The sequence below is a fragment of the Nyctereutes procyonoides genome, unplaced genomic scaffold, assembly GCF_905146905.1.
Source record: "Nyctereutes procyonoides isolate TBG_1078 unplaced genomic scaffold, NYPRO_anot_genome, whole genome shotgun sequence".
Taxonomy (NCBI): Eukaryota; Metazoa; Chordata; class Mammalia; order Carnivora; family Canidae; genus Nyctereutes; species Nyctereutes procyonoides.
The window spans coordinates 40,065,027-40,085,283 of NW_026575047.1; the positions used below are offsets into that span (position 1 = coordinate 40,065,027).

General features: G+C 48.4%; 1 protein-coding gene across 1 annotated transcript in view; it reads right to left on the minus strand.

Annotated features, from left to right (window-relative positions):
• Positions 1-20,257, minus strand: part of ACAN (aggrecan) — a 62,534-nt gene that overhangs the window by 32,984 nt on the left and 9,293 nt on the right. The window contains exons 2-4 of the mRNA XM_055326550.1: positions 4,402-4,478; positions 1,586-1,969; positions 515-689 (exon numbers count right to left, since the gene is read on the minus strand). Of these exons, the coding sequence (XP_055182525.1) occupies positions 515-689; positions 1,586-1,969; positions 4,402-4,471 (629 nt within the window). The 5' untranslated portion in view covers positions 4,472-4,478. The remainder of the gene's footprint in view (positions 1-514; positions 690-1,585; positions 1,970-4,401; positions 4,479-20,257) is intronic.

The window sequence follows — 20,257 nt, forward strand, 5'->3', positions numbered from 1 at the left end:
AAGGATTTGGACAGGTCATGGGGTGCCATGTCATTTCTATAAGCAGAGACACCAGACACTCCAGAATGTGTCCTAGCCCCAGGGGAGCTCCCGCCTGAGCATGTCTGAGATGGTCTGAGACAAGGGGCACATTTGCTTTATTGCTCAGGCTGCATCTTCAAATGAATACCATAAGCCCCCTTAAAAAAAAAAAAGTAAGGCACATAAAGGCCTTCTGTGTAAGTTCTGTATTATTTTAAAATTCCTATCAGCTAATAAAATTATTCTCACTGTAGCAGTAGAGCTATCTAGAAAAGCACATGATCAATTTTTTGCTTGCAGAATTCCTGAAACATGAAACATTATCATATCTTTCTTCATAGCACAACCGAACAATCCCAAATTGAATGTCTGTTTCTGAGCAATGATATGAGGATTGTTAGAGTTGGCCCAGGCATTACTCCAGCCCCAACCCACGCTGGCATCAACTCCATGCTGGCCGGGGTTATAGCCCAGCGCCCACCCAGGGGCTCACCTGACAGTCTGGTCGGCCAGCCAGCCGGCGTCACACTGGTGAAAGCCGTCCTCATAGGCAGCCTGCAGCTGTTCGGGTGTAGCAATGATGGCACTGTTCTGCAGGCAGGCACGCTGTGCCCTGTCAAAGTCCAGCGTGTAGCGCGTGGAGATGGCTCTGTAATGGAACACAATGCCTGCAAGACACGTGTGGGTGGGAGAGCAGGTCAGGCACAGCCTCCTGTCATCAGTCCTTGAATAATTATGGCTATGGTCAAAGGGGCCTTAGGGACATCGGTCTGGGCTCTATCTGATACACAGATCTCCCCATAATTGCATGTGTTCCTTCTGCCTTCACTGAAACACCTCCAGTGACAGGGACCTCACTACCTCATAGAGCATCTTTTTTCAACATCTATGATAATTCTGATAATCATAAAGTTCTTTGAATTGAACTAAAATCTGCCTCCTTTTAATTTTTTCTTGGCACTTCCGGGCCCCATGTTTTTTTGGGGGAAAGAGACACTTAGAGCCCCATGTATCCTCAGCCTGGGGCATCCTAATGGGAAACCCATCCTTAAGCCACCCATGGACACAACCACTCTCCTTGCACCATTGAGAGAAATGAACCAGGGAGGCTTCATCCCTTTGGCTTCTGGAACTGAGAATGGGGCTGGGGTGGGAGGTGAGGGAAGTAAAGACATTTATCTGGATGAAGAGTCAGGAGACTGCTCTGGCTCACTTCCAGGAAAACTTCAGACAGATCACTTAACCTCAGTTTGCTTGTCTGTAAAGTGGGGATGATCTCAAGACCTACCAAATCATGGGACTGCTGCAAAGCACAAACACAAACTTTCATTTACATGTGACTGTGGCCAGGACGTGTTTAATTCCCTCAAAGTCCAGAGAGAATGGAAACACCAGCTCGAAGTTACAGAAACACAACTGAAGCTAAGTGACTTGACTCAGATGTGTGCAAGCTGGAGGGGGAGGAACTGGGCTTTGAAAACCAGCCTGCCTCAGCCCACTCTCGTGAGGCTACCATTCTGGTTCTTTTCCCAGGTAAAGCAGTGTCCCTGTGGGACGTTCTCACCTTTCACCACGACCTCCAGGGTAGCCTCACTGTCCTCAATGCCGTGCATAACCTCACAGCGATAGATCCCAGAGTCGTTGGAGCGCAGGTTCTGGATTTCCAAGGTGGCATCGCTGGGGATGGCCGGGTAGTTGGGTAGCGAGACTTTGTCTTGGTAAGCACTGTTGATCCTCACCTGCCCTTCAGTGGCTACCAGCAGCACCACCTCCTTCTCCTTGGTAATGCGGCTCCACTTGATTCTTGGGGCGAGGGGGGCGGTGGAGGGGGCGGTGGTCACAGGGTGCATGGGGTCGATGAAGTAGCAGGGGATGGTGAGGGAGCTCCCCAGGAGGACCCGCAATGGGGACGGTTCAGGGATGCTGACACTCAGTGAGTTGTCTGGGTCTGTGGGGCAGGGACAGAACTGTTAGTGCCTGGAGAAGACCACCCAGCCTCCCTGTCTGTCCTTCTGTAAATGACCAGATCCCATGACCCTGTTTGTATTATGGCAGAGGGTTGTAGGGGGGGGGATACTCCTGTGCTATCCAGAATTCCCAGGAAGCTTTGCCACACTTTTTCCAGAGCAACATTTCTCAAGATCTCTGGTCTCTGTACCCCAAGACTGCAACTATGGAACCAGAAAATAATTGCAGAGGAGGTCGAGGACAACTTTAGAGCTGAGCCCCTCCACCCTGCCCCACTCTCTGTTTCTCAAACTCAGGTACCCCAGGAGATACCAAACCATAAGAGAAACAGGACCCATCTTCCTGAAGTGACGGCTTGACTCAAAGATTTTGGGAAAAAAATCATTTTACGGCGGGAAAAATTGTTATGAGGAAGAATAAACATATCCACCCAATGTTTAAAGCTCAGATGCAAAACTACACAGACGTGTCCCACTTGAGGTCTGCTTTGGATTCCATCCTGGCTTTGCTAAGGGACAAGGCATTCTCTTCTGCTGTTGGGGAATTGAGGGCGGGGGAGCTGGTTGGAGAAGCATCAGAGAAGAGCAGATATTTATGTAAAAGATCCCCAAAAAGTTAGACAAGGGTGGGGGTTGAGTGTGGTGTATGATTAGCTTCACAAAAAATCATGGAGAGTATTGGTAGGGAAGATGCAACGTCTTTACCAAATCCAGTTAGAAGGAAAAGATCTTCCTGGAATGGGAAAGAGACAGCTTTTGCAAAAATAGTTCCTTTCATGGTAAGTCACACACTTATGGGGACTCATGTTCCAGGAGGGCTTACAGGTTGAAAATAAAAATGTTTCAGATATTTGTGGGTGGTAGATACCATGACAGGACAAGGAACAGGGAGCCAGGAATGTTTGGGGGTCCAGCCCTAACCTTTTGATCACTACCAGGTCCTTCCACAAAAATCTCCCTCTGGATGCTCAGCCCTAGCCCCACAATACAGCATGGTTTTAGGGCTGGCAGTTCTCCGGTTCTCTGGGGAGAGCTAAAAGTGACTGTAGTGCCTAACCCTGCAGTTTTTAAAGCTCTCCACCAACCCTATGAACTGGGTAGCCTGTGTGGGCAAACCACCCAGGTTACAGCCAGGGGCTGGATATTTGTGGGTCCCAGAGCAAGGGTACAGATGGAGACCCATATATCCTATGTATAAATATTTAAAAGTTATAAATCAAGTCCATAAAATGTTAAATAAAATATGTTCTATCTTCCTATTCGACAATGATACCTTTCAAAATGAAAAGCCAGATTCAAATTTAGAAGTCTTGGATTCCTTAGAGTTTTGCATTGGGCTATGGTGGTCAAGCAGGAGGCTGTCTTTCTCTCTGCCAGTTTTCTGGACTGGGAGGGGTCTGGGCTTATCCCAGGCCTCACACCTCAGCTCTGTCCACACCACATACAAACAGCCACCCCTGGACTTTTCTCTCAGGCCTGAGATGGCTCTCATCAAGGGCATGGTCCTCCTGCTCTAGGAGGATGGGCCCAGAGGAGAGACCTATGTGGCCTTGAAAGTGGCTTGGGTCCACTTGGGCAGGGAATTTTGGGCATCCTGGCTATCCGGTGGGGTCTAAAGGGTGAGCATAGATCTGTGTGGACATGTCTCATTGGCCCTACAGACTCCTCATCATTTAAAGAGTACTGGGGCAGGAGGAAGGCCAGAGGGAAGTCTCTAAAAGTGAAGAGCAGGGGCCTCTCTTGCCTCACTCTAAGGGAGATACAGCTCACCTTGGGGCAAACCCATCCTGCAGTCACTGGATAGTTTGTTCATTTGGTTTAGGGCTTGATATTCAGAAACCTACTTCATGCCTACCATATGCAAGACACCATGCAGGGTCTTCCCAAGGATGGCTTGCCAAGAAAAACAAAGCCCTGTGTGATTTGTTGGGGACTTCTTTTCATTTCTCAAAGAATTTCCTCATCTTTGGTGTTCCAGCTGATTCTCTCTTGGCAGCTTTTTCTCTTTGGGCTTGTCTATAATCCTGCCCCAGCCCCAAGCTTGGTGTGTGGCAGTTTTGGGTAAGATGCACAGAGGGAGGATTGGGAAGATGGGCACCTTCCAGGAGTTCTCCCCCTCAGCTGTCCATCCTAGAGGGCCATCGGGAGCAGTATTACCTGAGCAAGGGCTCCCGGACACGTGTGTGTGTGTGTGTGTGTGTGTGTGTGTGTGTGTGTTCACATGCACCGGCACTCTCCTCTTGTGGTCAGATCTGCCTTGGATAGAGAAGGGGCAGGCAGGGCCACGAAAAGGCCAGGAGAGGGGAGATTATAACCTCGGAAGTAGCAGTACTAAGTTCAGGCAGGACCCATTTACCCAGAATCCATTTCTGTGTCCGCTGGCTACATGAGACATGCATGGGAGTGTCCTTACCTGAAGCTTCTAGCGAGCTGGCTGCTGTGATGACCCTCAGAGTCACAAACACCAAAAGTAAAGTGGTCATAGTTCACCTGGAAGAAGGGAGGTAGAGGTGTTAGTTGGAGGTTCAGATACAGTGAGGCTGAGGGTCACATGACATGTGACACAAGGTGATCAATTCTATGTGCAAGTTGCTAAAATTGCATCAAGATAAAGAGGCTGCGTGTAGTTCTGGGGTTGTCTTCTCCAAGAATCCTCTCTTCACAAAGCTTTCACAGATTTCTTAGTTTAATTAAACGTGTTAGGCCAGAAACCTCCTCCTGTCTCTTTTAGGGTGCTTCCCATCTTCTAACCCAAAAAGGCTCATTCTAAAGGATCCATCCTGTGATGGTTGGTTTTGTGTTGACTTGACTGGGCCCTGGGGTGCTCAGATATTTGTTCAAACACTATTCTGGGTGCGTCTGTGAGAGTGTTTTTGGATGAGGTGAATATTTAAGTTGGTAGACTAACTAGAGCAGATAGCCCTGATGATGTGGGTGGGCCTCATCCTATCAGTTGAAGGCATAAATAAAACAAAAAGACTAAACCTCCCCCAAGAGAGAAAATTCCTCCTGCCTGATGACCTTAAAACTGCCTTCTGATTTGAACTGAAACATTGGCTCTTCCTAGGTCTTGAGTCTTCAGACTCAGGTTGGAACTACACTGCTCCTTGGAGAGGAGGGAGGCAGAGGGGATTGAAGACTAGGAACTAAAGACAAGCATGGGGCTTTGGGAGTGGTGCTCCTGGGGGTTCCCAGCTGTGTCAGAGTGACGGCCCAGCAGGTGTCGCTGTTGGCTTAGTCAACAACAGCTGGGGGGCTCCAGTCCCAGGAATGCTCAGTGGAGCCGTGGGCGGGGCCCGGGACTTTGGGGAACTCTTTTGGGTGACCTGGCCTGTTGTTTTGAGTGACCTTTCTTTCCTTTTTTTTTTTTTTTAATTTATTTATGATAGGCACACAGTGAGAGAGAGAGAGGCAGAGACACAGGCAGAGGGAGAAGCAGGCTCCATGCACCGGGAGCCCGACGTGGGATTCGATCCCGGGTCTCCAGGATCGCGCCCTGGGCCAAAGGCAGGCACCAAACCGCTGCGCCACCCAGGGACCTTTCTTTCCATCGCTGCCATTCATGCCACATACATTGGTCACCTGAGAGACGTAGGGCTGGCTGTGTGGGCCCTGCTGGGGGGACAGAGACGAATGCATGAGGCATGTTTCCCTCACATCATAGGAAGTCTGAAAAATACCAAAGACCTAACAAGCAGTCCCTTTGCTTCTCCTCAAGTCTTCTCCTTTGATGCTGCCTGACGCTGCCTTCAAACAGCGATCTCTGGGGTTCCAGGGCCTGGCACGGAGGGGCCACTGAGTTGTGGCACTCTTGTTCAGACCCAGTGGGACCAGTGACAGGAAGGAGTCCTCCAGAGGCTAAAAGGGTGAGGCATTCCCTCCAGTCTGGGGAGGGGGCTAGACTGGTGGGCTCCTCTCTTCCCAGAGCCTCAGCGATACTATGTCCAGACACAGGGCCTGCCTGTTTCTTCCCTCGGAACACGCTCCACTAGGAAGTTTTGGGTATGTTTTTGGAGGTGTGTTTCTTCCCAAACTCTGTGAACAAGCCCCACATTGTCTGGGATGCAGTGCCTCTCTGTGGGGCTTGGGCCTGCTCTGTTTTTTTCCCTGGCTCCACCAGGAATGGAAAGGGCAGGGGTTTTGGGTAGGTAGGGGGGTACTGAGCAGAGAAGCTAATTTTATTTCTTCTTCTTTTTTTAAGACAAACTTTGGGATAGAAACATTGCAATAAATATGCTCTTGTGTTTGTATTTTCTCAGCTGTAAAGAAAATAGGGAGAAATCCCATTCTGTCCAGCTTCCAAGTGTCTCCAGGACTCACTGAGTCTTTCATGGGAGGGGATGGACTTTGCCAGCCTGTTGACAGGGAAGCCTTTCTCCATGGGAAGCATGGCGAGGTGGTGGCAAGGGGATGGTGGCAGAGGAAAGGGACAGGGGTGTCTGAAATGAAGTGAAAACAGGAGTTTAGGGGAGCAGGAATCGGGTGCTGGATGAAGACTGGGGTTGAGGGGTTCTGAGTGTGGTTGGGTTGGTCACCAAGGAAATGGCTTTCTCAGGAGAGAAGTACTAGGAGACCTGACCAGGGGAGAGTATGCTTAGTAGTGCTCTTGAACTAAGCTGGGTGTGTGTGCGAGTGTGTGTATGTGTATGCATATGTGTGTGTGGGCAAATGTGTGCGCCCCATTGTTGGAGATAGGGAAACCCTCTACCTCTTAATTAGCTAGACTCTGTCTCAGGGTTGCCGACCCGGCAGTGCTTTGGCCTCCTTTACTCCACCAAATTAAGAGACTGGATGGGCAGCTCACCCACTTGCCTTGAATTCCTCTTCCAGCAGCATACAGTGGAGACCCCTAGACCTGAGACCCCCACCCCTCAAACGGGAGACCCCTACTTCCAGTTCTGGCTCAGCCACCTACTACTTTAACAACCCCAGAACCCACCCCCATGGCTGTTTCAAGCCTGAGTGAGATCATGGGCCAGTCAGGTTCCCCTCTCCAGAGTGGGAACTGTGTTTCTGGTTTGGAAGCTGGCACAGGGTCTGGCACTCAGTAGGCATCCAGCCAGCCACTCCCCCTCACGTCCCTGGGGGCAAGACTGGAGGAGCCTCTCAAGATGTATGGACTGGAAGAGGGTCCTGTGGCTGGGGTTTTACAGCCATGACCTCCCTGCCAGAGATCCTGTCCACGTGGCTGAGACAGGGGTCTGTAGTCTCTAACTGAATAGGAGGTGCCCATTCCTTCACAAGGTGGCTCATGCCGTGGCTAGGTGGCTGGGATGGTGTTCGACATCCTTCAAGCTGGAGTTGGATGACCCAACCCATTATAATTTCCACCTCTGAGCTCCTCCTTCAAGAACCACACTAACGAGGTCCATTCCTCTTTCGAGGGACTCATGCCAGATCTTCAGGGGTCCCGCCTGCTCGACTGTCTGCTTTCTCCCACAGAGCTGTTCTGTTCCTTCAACTATTCCTCATGTACCTTCCAGATCTCACCTCCCTTCCTGGAGCCACAGAAGGCCAGAGTTTGAATAGACATTAGTGAATGTCAAGTTCAACTCCTTCATTTTACAGATCAAGAAACTAAGGCCCAAAGAGGTTAAGTGATTTGCTCGAGGACACACAGTAAGTTGGAGATGAAGCCAGGACCAGAACTCAGTTCTAGAGCCCCAGTCATCATTGTCCCGTGTTTCCAGCTCAACACGTCTGTCTAATGCCTCTCCGTCACCACAGCCCCCCAGCAGAACGCCCAGCACAGAGAGAGGTCAATCGGGAAATACCTGCTGAGTGAATAAATGAACAAATGGAGGCTCAAGGACCTCAGGCCTCTGAGGAAGGAGAAGGGGTGCTAGAGGCTCACATTTGTTGAGTGCCTATGAGGTGCACAGTTCTTTGGGGTAGACCACTCCCATTCTGCATTCAATAAATCTCAGAGAGATACATACTGCATGCGTGTGATGTACATAGCCGGCATGCCAGTGACTTTGGGAAGGTCACAGCCCATGTGCAGCCTATGGGTGTAACAAGTAGGGCCTTCCCTTCCCAGGGCCCCAGGGAGAACCCGTAGGGTGCCAGAGCCAGCCTACACTGGCCGGTCAGAGATAACTTTAGATATCTCTTCCCAACTCTGTGTTCAGTGATGTCACATTGGTATCTTGAAATTGGTCACAATGGGGCTCTTTCCAGCACAGAAATGAGGAAAGACTACAAATGAGGGCTTTCATCTTTCTCTGCCTTTTTGGGAGTGGGCTTACCACCACACTACTGGAAGTAACAATACTTAATAAAGACTAAGGCTAGTTTGCCTCTCCTGACTGGGACTGCTTCTATAGCCATGTTAGCACTTACTTTTTCTGCTATGTAGGCTAGCTCTGCCTCACCACACAGACCGTGACCTCTTTAGGGCTGAAAGTCAAAGCCTAAGTTAAAAAAAAAAAAAAAAATTCCCTCCATGTTAACTCCTGCAGTGCCAGGAACAATTAAAAAAAATGGTATTCAATACCTACTTATCGATGAACCAGGGGACATTGGAATTTGGTAGACTGGTTGACCAGTAGGATTTGTCAGTAACTGAGTGGCTCTGTATCCAAGACAATCCTGGGGGACGGATTTAAAATGACCAAAGCTACCCATTCCCCCAGCCATTAACCTCCAGCAAATCACTTATTTGCGGGCTAATCTCACAACAGCACCTCTTTTCTGGTTGTTCATGGACAAGACCCATCCTAAATCTGCATGTAATGATGGTGGATGCACTTGAGATTGGGATTTCAAACCTAGCATAGAGAAAGGGGCAGGGATCCCACACCAGGGATGCATCTAGCCAGAGTGATCCCAACTGCTGCTGCTAATTTTCCACATACTCTAAACAGACATGTTAGGATGGTGTGGAAAGGGGGAACCAGGCAGCTGATTGCAGTCCTAGTTCTGTCCTAAGTCACTGGGGAACTCATGGAAGCTCTCATTTTTCCCGTCTGTAAGCTAGAATCACAACATAAGCTTCACCCCTGTGGGAATTGTGAAGGTATTTTTTTGTGTGTGAATGCAAATATTCTTTTTGTATTTTCTCTTCTCTCCCTCTTCCTCCTATTCCTTGTTTTCTCTCTTTGTCTTTTTCCATATCATTAATTCCCTTATTCCTATTTTGTTATTTGCTCTGTTGTCACTGAAGCATCTTCAATTCTTGACAATCATTAATGCAGGGTCCAGCTGGGGGTGGGTGTGAGTTCCCAAGCAAGAGTCCCAACCCACTCCTGGACCTTCCATCAGTAGGGAGGAACCCTGCAGGTGTCCCAACTCCTGGCTCTCCTGGTGCCCCCAGAAGCCCAAAGAGGACTGGTTCCTGCAGCCCAGCATGGCACTCCTCCCCAAAGTCTGTCAGAGCAGGTGCCCGAGGGAAAAAGATGGCTGCTACAGGAATCCACTGTAGGATTCCAGTTCTGCTCTGTAGAACTGCAGGCAGTTCTTGCTAACTTCCTTCCAGGGATTTTCAGGATGCATTTCTAAAAAGCTCGAACCAAGCCATTCCTGATTAAATGGGTCATGTCTTAGCCAGGACCTGCAAAAACATGAATATCACTTGCTCAGAAGTGTCTGGATGCCCATCAGCCAACTTAGAAGAAACGCCAGCAGATCCCTCCCTTGAGTTGGGTCTTCTGGATCTTTCTAATGTCCCACCATGCCATGTGAGGACCCTTACCTTTGGCAGCTGGAAGAGCTGGCCAGCTCTTTGCTGCTTCCTGTGCCTCTGATCACAGGGAAGGGGCAGCTAAGGGAAGGAAGTCCTTTCTGAACTTCAGCTTCAGAAATTAGCCCAAGGAGCTGTTTCTGCCAATGCCAATCTGTGGCCAACCTCACCGCCCCCATCAGGGGCTAGGAGGGTGCTGGTTCCACAGTAAAAACAAAAACAAAAACAAAAACAAAACAAAACAAAAAACAAAACCCTTGCCTGTGGAAGTGGGTGGTGAGCATAATAGGGAACTAAGTGGAAGGAGCAGGCCCCGGTCAAGGAATGAAGCCCATACAATACCTTAGAAGACATCCATTTCTTTCCTCTCTAGCATTTCAGCCTTGATTTCCTTGACCCACTGATAAATATCCTTACTGGGAACATTTAGCTGATAACTGTTTGATTTGAATCTCTTGTGACAAGAGATATGTTGTTCTCCATCTGCTCTCTGGGGTCTACTGTGAATACAGTCTTTGTGCAGTTTCCTGAAGTGGCCTCTTCTCAAGTTTTCCGGGAAACATAAGGTATGGGAGAAGATGAATACCTTGAAAATGCAACTTGAATTCATACCTTTGGCCTACAACTTGCTTTTTGGGTGAAGATGAGCAAGTTTCTTGGCATTTCTGGCCAAAAAAAATCCATGGATGAAGTCTCTCGAAATGGCTTATTTCCAGTTAGGAGAAGAGGGAGGGAACCATGTCCTAAACTTCCTCTTGTTCCTTCCAAATCACAAAACAGAAGTGTCTATGTCCCCCAGGTAGCCTGACCCTGTGGGGTGAGGCGGCAGGAGGGGTGAGGAGAAAGGGAGCTTGTATCACATTGAAAGCTGAAGTCAGAAGGGATGGCTAAGGCAAAGGGAAGCTTGGCCTATGTACTTCGTGGCAGGATGAATGTTCTTGGAGTGAAAGCCAGTCCTCCTCTCCCATGGCCTGCGAGGCCCTACATGATCTGCTCCTGTCCCTGCTCATATCATGTCTTGTACTTCTATTTCCAGCTATATTCTAGCTGTTCCTTGATCACAAAATCTTGTTTCCTTCTAAGGGCTTTTTGTACCTGCTCTTCCTTCTCTCTGGCACACACCTGTGGATCTTTCCCTAGCTGGCCACTTTTCGGCATTCCAGGCTCAGCCCAAATGTCCCTTCCCTGACCACCCTGTTCCTTCACCCCCACCCAATTTTAGTTAGATGATGATGCTGATACGAAATTATTGTCCTTTCCTGTTTGTTGGTTATCTGTTTCCCCTATTAGAGTACACACTCTATGAAGGCAGGGACTTTTGTCTGTTTTGCTCACTACTATATTTCCAGCGCCTAGAACAATGCCTGGCACATAGTAGGTAAACAAGAAATATTCATTGAATAAATGAATGGATGGCTCTTAATGAATGGGCAATGTCCCTTCTGGGTTAAGTTTGGGAATGGAAGGAGTGGTGAGTTTAAGACTGATCATAACTGTTGAATGCACCTGATTTCAAAGCATTCCTGCCTCCTCAGCCTTGGAGACCATTTAGAAACCCTCAGAGGGGTAATGGGGAGCAGGGACTGTCAGGGGAGCCTGGAGCGTTCCTGTAACCCACGGAAGCATCCATACATGGCCCATGGAAACACCTAATCATGCTCCTCTCCTGCTTGGAGAGGACCAGGAGTAGGGCAGGATGGCCATGCAGGGAGCAGTGACTTCAAAGATCCAGGGACAAAGCAGAGCTTGGAGCCATGCTGGTCCCTGACAAAGGCTGCATTTCCCAAGGGCTGGGAGGGGCGCTGGCCATGGGTGGTGTTTCCAAGGGTTGGGTGCCTGCAGCCATCCTGGCCCCAAAGCATATCCCTGGGCAAGGGTAGGTAGGGGTCAGTGCTTGAGGGAAGAATTCAGCTCTACAGCATCCCTGTTATGCTCACCTCTCCCCATTCTCAGTTGCAAATTCCCAGTAAAATCAGTTTAAAGTGGAGGGGTACAGGCATGATTAATGACTCCTATTCACTCATCCAGGGACATTTAGCTTTGCCCGGTTCTCTCTGTGGAAAAAAACCCTAGGACTTGGGACCCGCCCCTTCCTGTTCTCAGCCTTCCCTTCCATCTGGGCACTTGGAGGTTTTCTCTGCATTAATTTCAGACTTTGTGTAAATATCGAACCTGGGATTTTGGAAGGGAGTGTCCTGCAGCCCAAACTTTCCATCAGGCACAAGCACCCTTTTTGGGGCAGGGATCCTGGGCCAAGAGCTGAGTTCCCTCCACTTGGTGCTGACCGCCAACCTGGCAGGACAGAGAGCTCCTTCCTGCAGGGCTTTGGGAAAGGGCTGGGGACCCAGTGTGACTCCCCAGTGGCCTCCCTGGCTGAGAACGGAGGACCAGTTTAAAAAATTATCCTCGGTAGAGGTTTCTGGAAGCTGAGAGTCTTGGTGGAAATGCCTGCTTGTCAGAAAGGGCCATCAGGTGTTTGGGGTTATAGCCGAGTCCCTGGGCAGGCAGAGGGCCAGATGCCTGGCTTGTGGCTGACGGGAAACAGCGGGCCACTGTCTCCCTGGGGCAGACGCTCAGGTTCTGTGGGTTTAGTCCTGGGTTCCAGTCAAGTCTAAGTAAGAAAATGGATTATTGGAGAAAAAAAAAAAAAAAACTCAAAAAAATTTTAAGACTTTTTATTTTGGGAGGTGCCTGGATGGCTCAGTCGGTTAAGCATATGCCGTCAGCTTGGGTCATGATGTTGGGATCCTGGGACTGAGCCCTGCATTGGGCTCCCTGCTCAGTGGGGTGTCTGCTTCTCTCTCTCTCTCTGCCTCTGCCCCTCCCCTCCACTCATGCTCTCTCATATAAGTAAATAAATCTTTAAAAAGAAAAGATTTTTTATTTTTAAGTAATCTCTGCACCCAACATGGGGCTCCAACTCACAACTCTGAGATCAAGAGTTGCATGCTCTGAGTCAGCCAGGCACCCCAAACCTCATTCTTTTGACCCTAGTTTGCATGCCTCAGTTCCAGGACTGGGCAAGACTTCATGGTGAACATGAGGTGGAGGTGATCACCAGGAGGTGATCTTTAAGTTCCTGTTCAGTTTACTTGGGGGCCTTAAGGCACATTCGAGAGTCTATGCTAACAGTGTGATCTATGGTGGGCACCTTGGGTCGTGTGGTATAAATTTGACCTTTGGAGGGGCTAGAGACTAAGGTCACCTATGTGGACAGTCAGCCACGTGACCCACCCCTCAGCAAAAACCTTAGACACTGAGGTTCTAGTGAACTTCTCTGGTTGGCAGTGCTCTGTATTGTAACGCACTGTGCGCTGCTGTCAACACAACTCCACTGCACCAGCGCAGCTGGAACTCTGTACCTGGTCACCTTGGGACACTTTACATGTGCCTCTTTGCTGATTTTGATCTGTATCATTTTGCTATAAAACACCGTATAACACCATAACTGTGAATATAACAGATTTACTGAGTTCTGTGCATCCTTCTAAGGAACTTTCTGAACAGAATGGTGCTCTTGGAGACCTCCTGACACTGCACTTTACCAGCTTCTTTGGGTGAGCTTGTCTTGCCCAGCATAGTTCAGGGCTGGTTGATGTGGCAGTGGACAAGACACCTTCACCCCGTGGCCATCCTTCACCCACACGGCTTTCCCTTCTTGGGGCATGTGCTCTGAAAAGCAGAGTATTCTTTATTAGCTCTCGTGTGGAAGGAGCAATTGCCTCTCATCTGAAAAAGTTCCAACAATTTCTTGTCTTTCCTCCCTCCTTCCTTTCCTCTGTCAAATTCCCACCACATGGAAAACTCTGTGGTAGGTACTGACGAGGATCCAAGGATCGACCCATGTGAATAAGATGTGTGAATAAATCCTACAGTACGAGAGGAAGAGCCTCTTTCAATGAGAGAATTCTGGGAGCTGAGAAGATGCAGAAACCTCTCCTGTCTGGGGGGGCCTGGGAAAGTTTTGAAGAAGAAGTGACATTTGAGTTGAGCCTTGACAGACAGGTACCCTATGGTAGAGGGAAAGGGCATTTAGGAGGGAGGGATCTCATGAACAGAGGCACGGAGAAAGGAGTACATCCAACCGGTATAGGATCAAAAAAGTTAGGAACAAGGCTGGAACAGATTCTGAAGAATCTCTGTAATTAGGCTAGTGAGTTTGGCTTCTGTAGGTGATGGGGAGGCTCGCTGGCATGAGGGAGTGGAGTTCAGATCTCAGGTGTGTTTCAGAAGGAAACCAAAACTTCTGCTCCAGCTGTTTCTGTCCCTACCTCTGTGAAGTTTCCCTGTTACCTCATCGTGACCAAGTTCACCCTCCTCCATGAGAGCACGATCACACACTGCCTGCAGCTTTGTCTGCCTCTGCAAGGAGATGCCGCCCACTGAGGTGTGCACTAAATTCATCCTTCCTTGGGTCTCCTGCATGCCTGAGCACCTACCCCCACTACTTCCTCTAAAAATTACCACGTATTGAAAGCTGACCCCTAGCCAGCATGGTGCCCAACAGCAATGGGAACAAATGCATCGTCTCATTCAATGCTCACAATTATCCCTGGAGGGGGCACGATTGCTGCTTCTATTTTATAATGGAGGATACAGAGGCTCAGAGCAGGTCAGTAACTTACCTCAAATCCTGCAGCCAGGGAGTGGAAGGGCCAGGATTCAAACCCAGGTCTGCCTGACTCCTAGCCTATTCTCTGCTTCCCACATATATGCTAGTGATGGGGGCAGGCGCAGAGGATGGAGGCTGTCAGGGGTTTGTTCTCATTCACTATTCAAAGGCTTTTGGCAATCTATGGACACAGCCCTAAAGCATGGATTCTGTTCACAAACATCTGCTGCGTGCCTGCTGCAGAAGGAGTCTTCCAACAGATCGGGTTAAGCGTCAAAGATGGATTCAGAGCACCAAGATCACCTTGAGGCTCTAGAATAAGGCTGAACACCCCAAAGAGCTTGCTCTCTGAGCTCCTCACAGACACCCTCTGACTCTCCACTTGCTCCAGAAGAGTTGGCAAAGAGCTGTGAGCACTGACATGATATTATGCTGCACTCCACTCTGTTTCCTCCCCTTCCAGCTGTCTCCAGCATGTCCCCAGTTCTCAGCCAGCCTTCTCTGGCTGTGTAGCTCTGCCCTGCACGGCTGTCAGGATTACGGTGCCTAATAGCCTCCCAATAGGAAGCCAGCATAGTAGCCTTCCAGAAAGCGCCTTCTAGGGACTCATGCTGTCTGCTGCCTCCCGGCTCCTCCCCGCCAGTGTTTCTTCAATGACATAGTCCTCACAAGAAGGCTGCCTTTCCGTTTGTGTTGTTTTAAATTCTTTTAAAAAGAATTGTGGCAAAATACACATAACACAAAATTTACCATCTTTTTTTGGTGGATCCCATGTTGCTTGAACTCATGACCCTAAGATCAAGACCTGAGCTGAGATCAAGAGTCAGATACTTAACGCACTGAGCCATCCAGGCGTCTCACAAAGTACCATCGTAACTATTTTTAAGTCCATATTTTTTATAGTTCAGTGACATGAGGCACATCCACATTGTCATGTTACTGTGCCACCATCACTACCATCTGCCAAACTGAAACTTTGTACCCATTAGAGGATAACTCCCATCTCCCCCTCCCCCAGCTCTTGGCAACCACCATTCTACTTTCTGTTTCTATGAATTTGACTACTGGCTTTCCTTTTGAGGAGGAAAATCAATAACCCTATCTGACCCAGTATCTAGAGATCTTAATGTGCTATTCCAATTGGCCAATTGGACAGGTTCCTTTTTTTTTTTTTCTTTTTCTTCTTCTCGAGTGCTTTCTATATTCAAGGAGACTTTTGTGCACTCAGGGCTCTTCCGGGTACCATACTGCCTTCAGCATCCTGGGACACCTGCAGCTTCATGGGGTTGGACTTTAAAGGCACACAAGGCAGAGACCAGGTATGATCAACATTTCCCTTGAAAATTTCTTAGGAAGGCACCATGTTGGGGTTCCTCATACTCCCCCCAAATGAGTCAAACACAATTGTCTTTTTTCCATTTCTGGGTTATTTCTTTATCTGAGCAGCAGATGAATTAGTTGGCTTATTAGAAGGGCCATGTTTTACAAGCAACACTTCTCATTAAAACTAGAAAGATGCTTGGCTTTTCAAGATGCTCATACTGTGAGAGGAACAAGGGACCCGATGTCTACTCTGGGAGCAGGAAATTGAGTTTCTCATCTCTGGCTTGCTGGGGACACAGATACATCAGGTAGAGGAGCACCTGCAGACTTTCTCACTGAAGTGTGTTCTCTCTTGTTAACTACGCTGGCACTGTAGCTGAGCCTAACGCCCATCTGAGCTTGGTGGGAGCAGCGGTGGCCGTCTTCTTGGATGGAAAAATTCACCCACAGCTGCACAGACAGTGGGCATGCTGGGATCAGGGCCTGGGGCTCTCTGCTTCCTATTTAGTTTTCATGGCAGTCATGGTTTCTCCCACCTAGACTGAGGGCTCTCCTAGAGGGCAGGGCAGACTTCCTAGTCCTTGTGTATTCCCTGCTGTGTCCCATAGAGAGCTTGGCACATGGAATATTCTAATTATGGATAACTGCTTACTGACTTAGAAACATGTTCACATAAAAAGCAAACTGCAAAATGTTATATGCAATGCAACTCCATTCCATTTTTGTGTGTAGCTATTCATGGGGGAAAAGACCTGAAAGATATACATAAATTTAACTCTGGTTATCTTTGGGTGTTAGGTTTATGGTAGATTTTTATTTTTCCATTTCTAGTGTTTACATTTCCTCAACTTTCTGTGATGTTCTCTACCATTTTTCAAAGGAAAAGTGTTTCCAAAAATAAAATGAAATTTTATATCCTTAAAAAAAATCTACATTCAGGACAATAAACTCCCCAGTGACCAAGGTGCCAGCCAGTGAAGAAGGGATGGGGTGGGGACGGGGAAGGGAGGGAGGGTCAGGGTGGAGGAGAGGAGAATGTTCTCCATGTACTATAAAACTCTTGGGAATGTGCTGAGAGACAGAATTTTCTTGCATCACAGTTAAGTGTTCAACAGACTCTGGGTCGAAGATCTTTCAAGCTCATGACTCTCTTCCAAAGATGATCCTAACTGTGAGCCAAGGAATCCCCATGAAGTTCATAGGCATGGAATGCCAGAATGAGCAGAGCTTTACGCACATACCCTGATGGATGGGCCCCAGAATGAGCAACAAGTCCCTTTCCTTCTCTTTCTTATGCTGGATGTCTGGGTCCAATCTGAGAAATTGGCCTTCTCTCTGGGCATGAAATAGCCAGGAAGCCAGGAACATTTGGAATCAGACAGCCATGAGTTCCAGCCTTGGCCATGCCTTAGTTTCACCATCTACAAAATGTGGATAATTAGACCTACTTTAAGTTTCTTGTGGCTTTGGGTCATGCAACATTTATATCCTTTCTACTCAATACATCCAGTCTCTGGTTAGCACAAAAGCACTGACCAATCGAGAATATGTCATTTATTTGACTTGATAGAACTTCCTGGACATCTCAGATGAAGCATGGATCCAAAATATGGTAGCAAGTCAATAAAGGGTGTCACGAGTTGAATTGAGGCCCCGCCCCCCCACCCTGCAAAAAAAGGATATGTGGAAGCCCTAACCCCTAGGACCTGGGAATGTGACATTATCTGGAAATAAGTCCTTTCAGATATAATCAAGTTAAGGTGAGGTCATTAGGATGGACCCTTAATCCAGTATGACTGGTGTCCTAAAAGAAATGTAAGCAGCGTGTGGAGATCCCGGCATCCATGCAGAGATCAGGGAGACAGAGATCGGAGTGAGACAGGTGCTGGCCCAGGAATGCCAAAAACTGAAACCAGAAGCTGAGAAGAGTCTAGGAAGGATTCTCTCCTTCAGGATTCAGAGGGAACATGGCCCTGAAGAGACCCTGATTTTGGACTTCTAGCCTCCAGAACTGAGAGACAATACACTTCTGTCATTTTTTTAAAAAAAGAATTTTATTTATTTATTCATGAGAGACACACACAGAGAGAGAGGCAGAGACACAGGCAGAGGGAGAGGGAGAAGCAGGCTCCATGCAGGGAGCCTGACGTGGGGCTCGATCCCGGGTCTCCAGGATCACACCTCGGGCTTCAGGCGGCGCTAAATCGCTGTGCCACCGGGACTGCCCCTACTTCTGTCATTTTAAGCCTGCATTTTGCGGCGCTTTGTGGTGGCAGCCCTTGAAACTAATACAATGGGTAACTATTTTACTACCACCACGACTAAAGGCACTACTACAAAAGGAGATTGCCCCATCTTACTTGGGGGTCAGGTCAGGATGATTTAGATTTCTCTGGAAAATTATTTTTCATGTCTAATCTAAATCTCTCCTGCCCTTCTTTTCTCAGTGGGGACGTATCACGCCTTGGGATTTGATTTGATTTTTTAAGATTTTATTTTTAAGTCTTCTCTACACCCACTTTGAACCCAGGGCTCAAACTCACAACCCTGAGAATAAGAGTCGCAGGCTCTACCTATTGAGACAGCCAGGAGCCCCGGGCTTGTTCTTGATGGATTTTTCTAGAACCTTCTTGGTTGCCCTTTGAACCTGATCTTCGTGATTGTGAGACTGTGATTTGAGAATCTTGTGATTCTCTTGGTTTGGCCCTTTGACCCTCATGCCATCATTGGGCTCATCCATATCCCCTTCAGCTCTCACTGATTCATGACAGTGGCTCTCTGTCTTTCTAGGGAGCCAGGAGAAAGGAGAAACATATCCTTGATCCTGGTCTGGATTCTGTCTTTTATTAACAAAAACCCAGAAGTGAACGTTTCTTTGAGGTTTCTGGCCCGTCTGGACTCAGAGCTTCTTTTCTCCTAGGGTCTGCATAGGACCAAGAAAGGCTGACATTTCAACAGAGGCACATCTCAGGCTGTTCAGCTGCCTTAACTTTTTCAGAACCATCAAAGGTTCTCCTGGGATAGTTAGACTTCCTGGTTCTCCAGTCCCATGATGGGAGGACAGGGCACTAAGCAGGAGATTGGCAGGGCCAGAGAAGCCCAGTTCTGCACCAGCTCCTCCCTCCCCAGCCTGCCTCCTGAAAGCACAGCCACAGAGCTGGTGGCAGGTAGAACACCTGAAAGAATTTCTTGCTGGTCCACCTTTTGCCAGTATGGTGCAGTCCCAAGAGGTAGTTGAAGGATTTGAGTAGGATCAGGGCTGGTGTGTAAAGCTCTAATCAGCTGTGCCCTGTACCACCCCAGGGGGCTGTCTACCCACGGAACACAATGGAATGGGATCCCCTGGAATTGTGCAGTGGGGGCCCCTTGGTACAACAGGGCTTGCTGCAGGGGACCGGCCCTGTTCCCCAGCTAGCTTCAAGGTGACAGAAGGCATAAGGCTCTTCTTGCATTTCCCTCGTGCCTCCGTGCTCCAAGCTTGCATGGCTGCCTTAAGAGCATAAGTGGTCAGGAAAGCAGCTGAGGAGCTTCAGGTTGGGCAAGAAGAGGTAGTCACATGACCACCTTACCCATTGCTACAAAATGTCAGGTTCTCAGATACCAGGAACAACCCCAGGGATATTCATGATGAACAGCTATTACTGCTTTGAGGGCATTTGCTCTGTGCCCGGTACCTTGCTTTAGCTATGTTATATTATCCTCAAACTCATGAGTTAAGAGACATTATACCTGATTTACAGATATGGAAACTGAGGCATGGAAGACTAATCAACTCTGGCAAGGTCACACTGCCAGTGAATTAGCCAGACTGAGTCTGGAGCCCATCCACCTGACTTCCACTCCTATAAGACAATGGCCTGATGGATCCTTTTGTGAATCTAAGTGCTACAATGTCATCAGGAAGGGGGCTGGGAATAAATCATAGGTGACCATTGGTGCTCATCCCAAGTGCCCTCCTTCAGGTTGCCTGGGTGGCTCAGCGGTTTAGCGCCTGCCTTTGGCCCAGGGCATGATCCAGGAGTCCCAGGATGGAGTCCCACATCAGGCTCCCTGCATGGAGCCTGCTTCCCCCTCTGCCTGTGTCTCTGCCTCTCTCTGTGTGTCTCTCATGAATAAATAAATAAAATTAAAAAAAAAAGTGCCCTCTTTCATCCCCATCATCTGTTCCCCTATCCCAGCTCCCACCTCCTCCCTGCTAACCTGCAATTTGTAATTGTTAAGAGTCTATTTCTTCGGATGCCTGGGTGGCTCAGCGTTTGAGTGTCTGCCTTTGGCTCAGGGCGTGATCCCGGATCCGGGGATCGAGTCCCACATCTGGCTCCCTGTAGGGAGCCCACTTCTCCTTCTGCCTATGTCTCTCTGCCTCACTCTGTGTGTCATTAATAAATAAATAAAAAAAAGAGTCTATTTCTTGGTTTGCCTCTCTCTCTTTTTTCCACTCTCCTTTTTGCTCATTTGTTTTGTTTCTTAAATTCTACATAGGAGTGAGATCATATGGCATTCATCTTTCTCTGACAGATTTATTTCACTTAGCCATTTCATCAGACATATTCCTTTTTAGGTCTCAGTTTTCTGATCTCTGACAAGAGTAGAAAAGCACCAGATCAGTGGCTTTCAAAAGACATAAAAGTGGAGATGTTCTGATCAAATCTG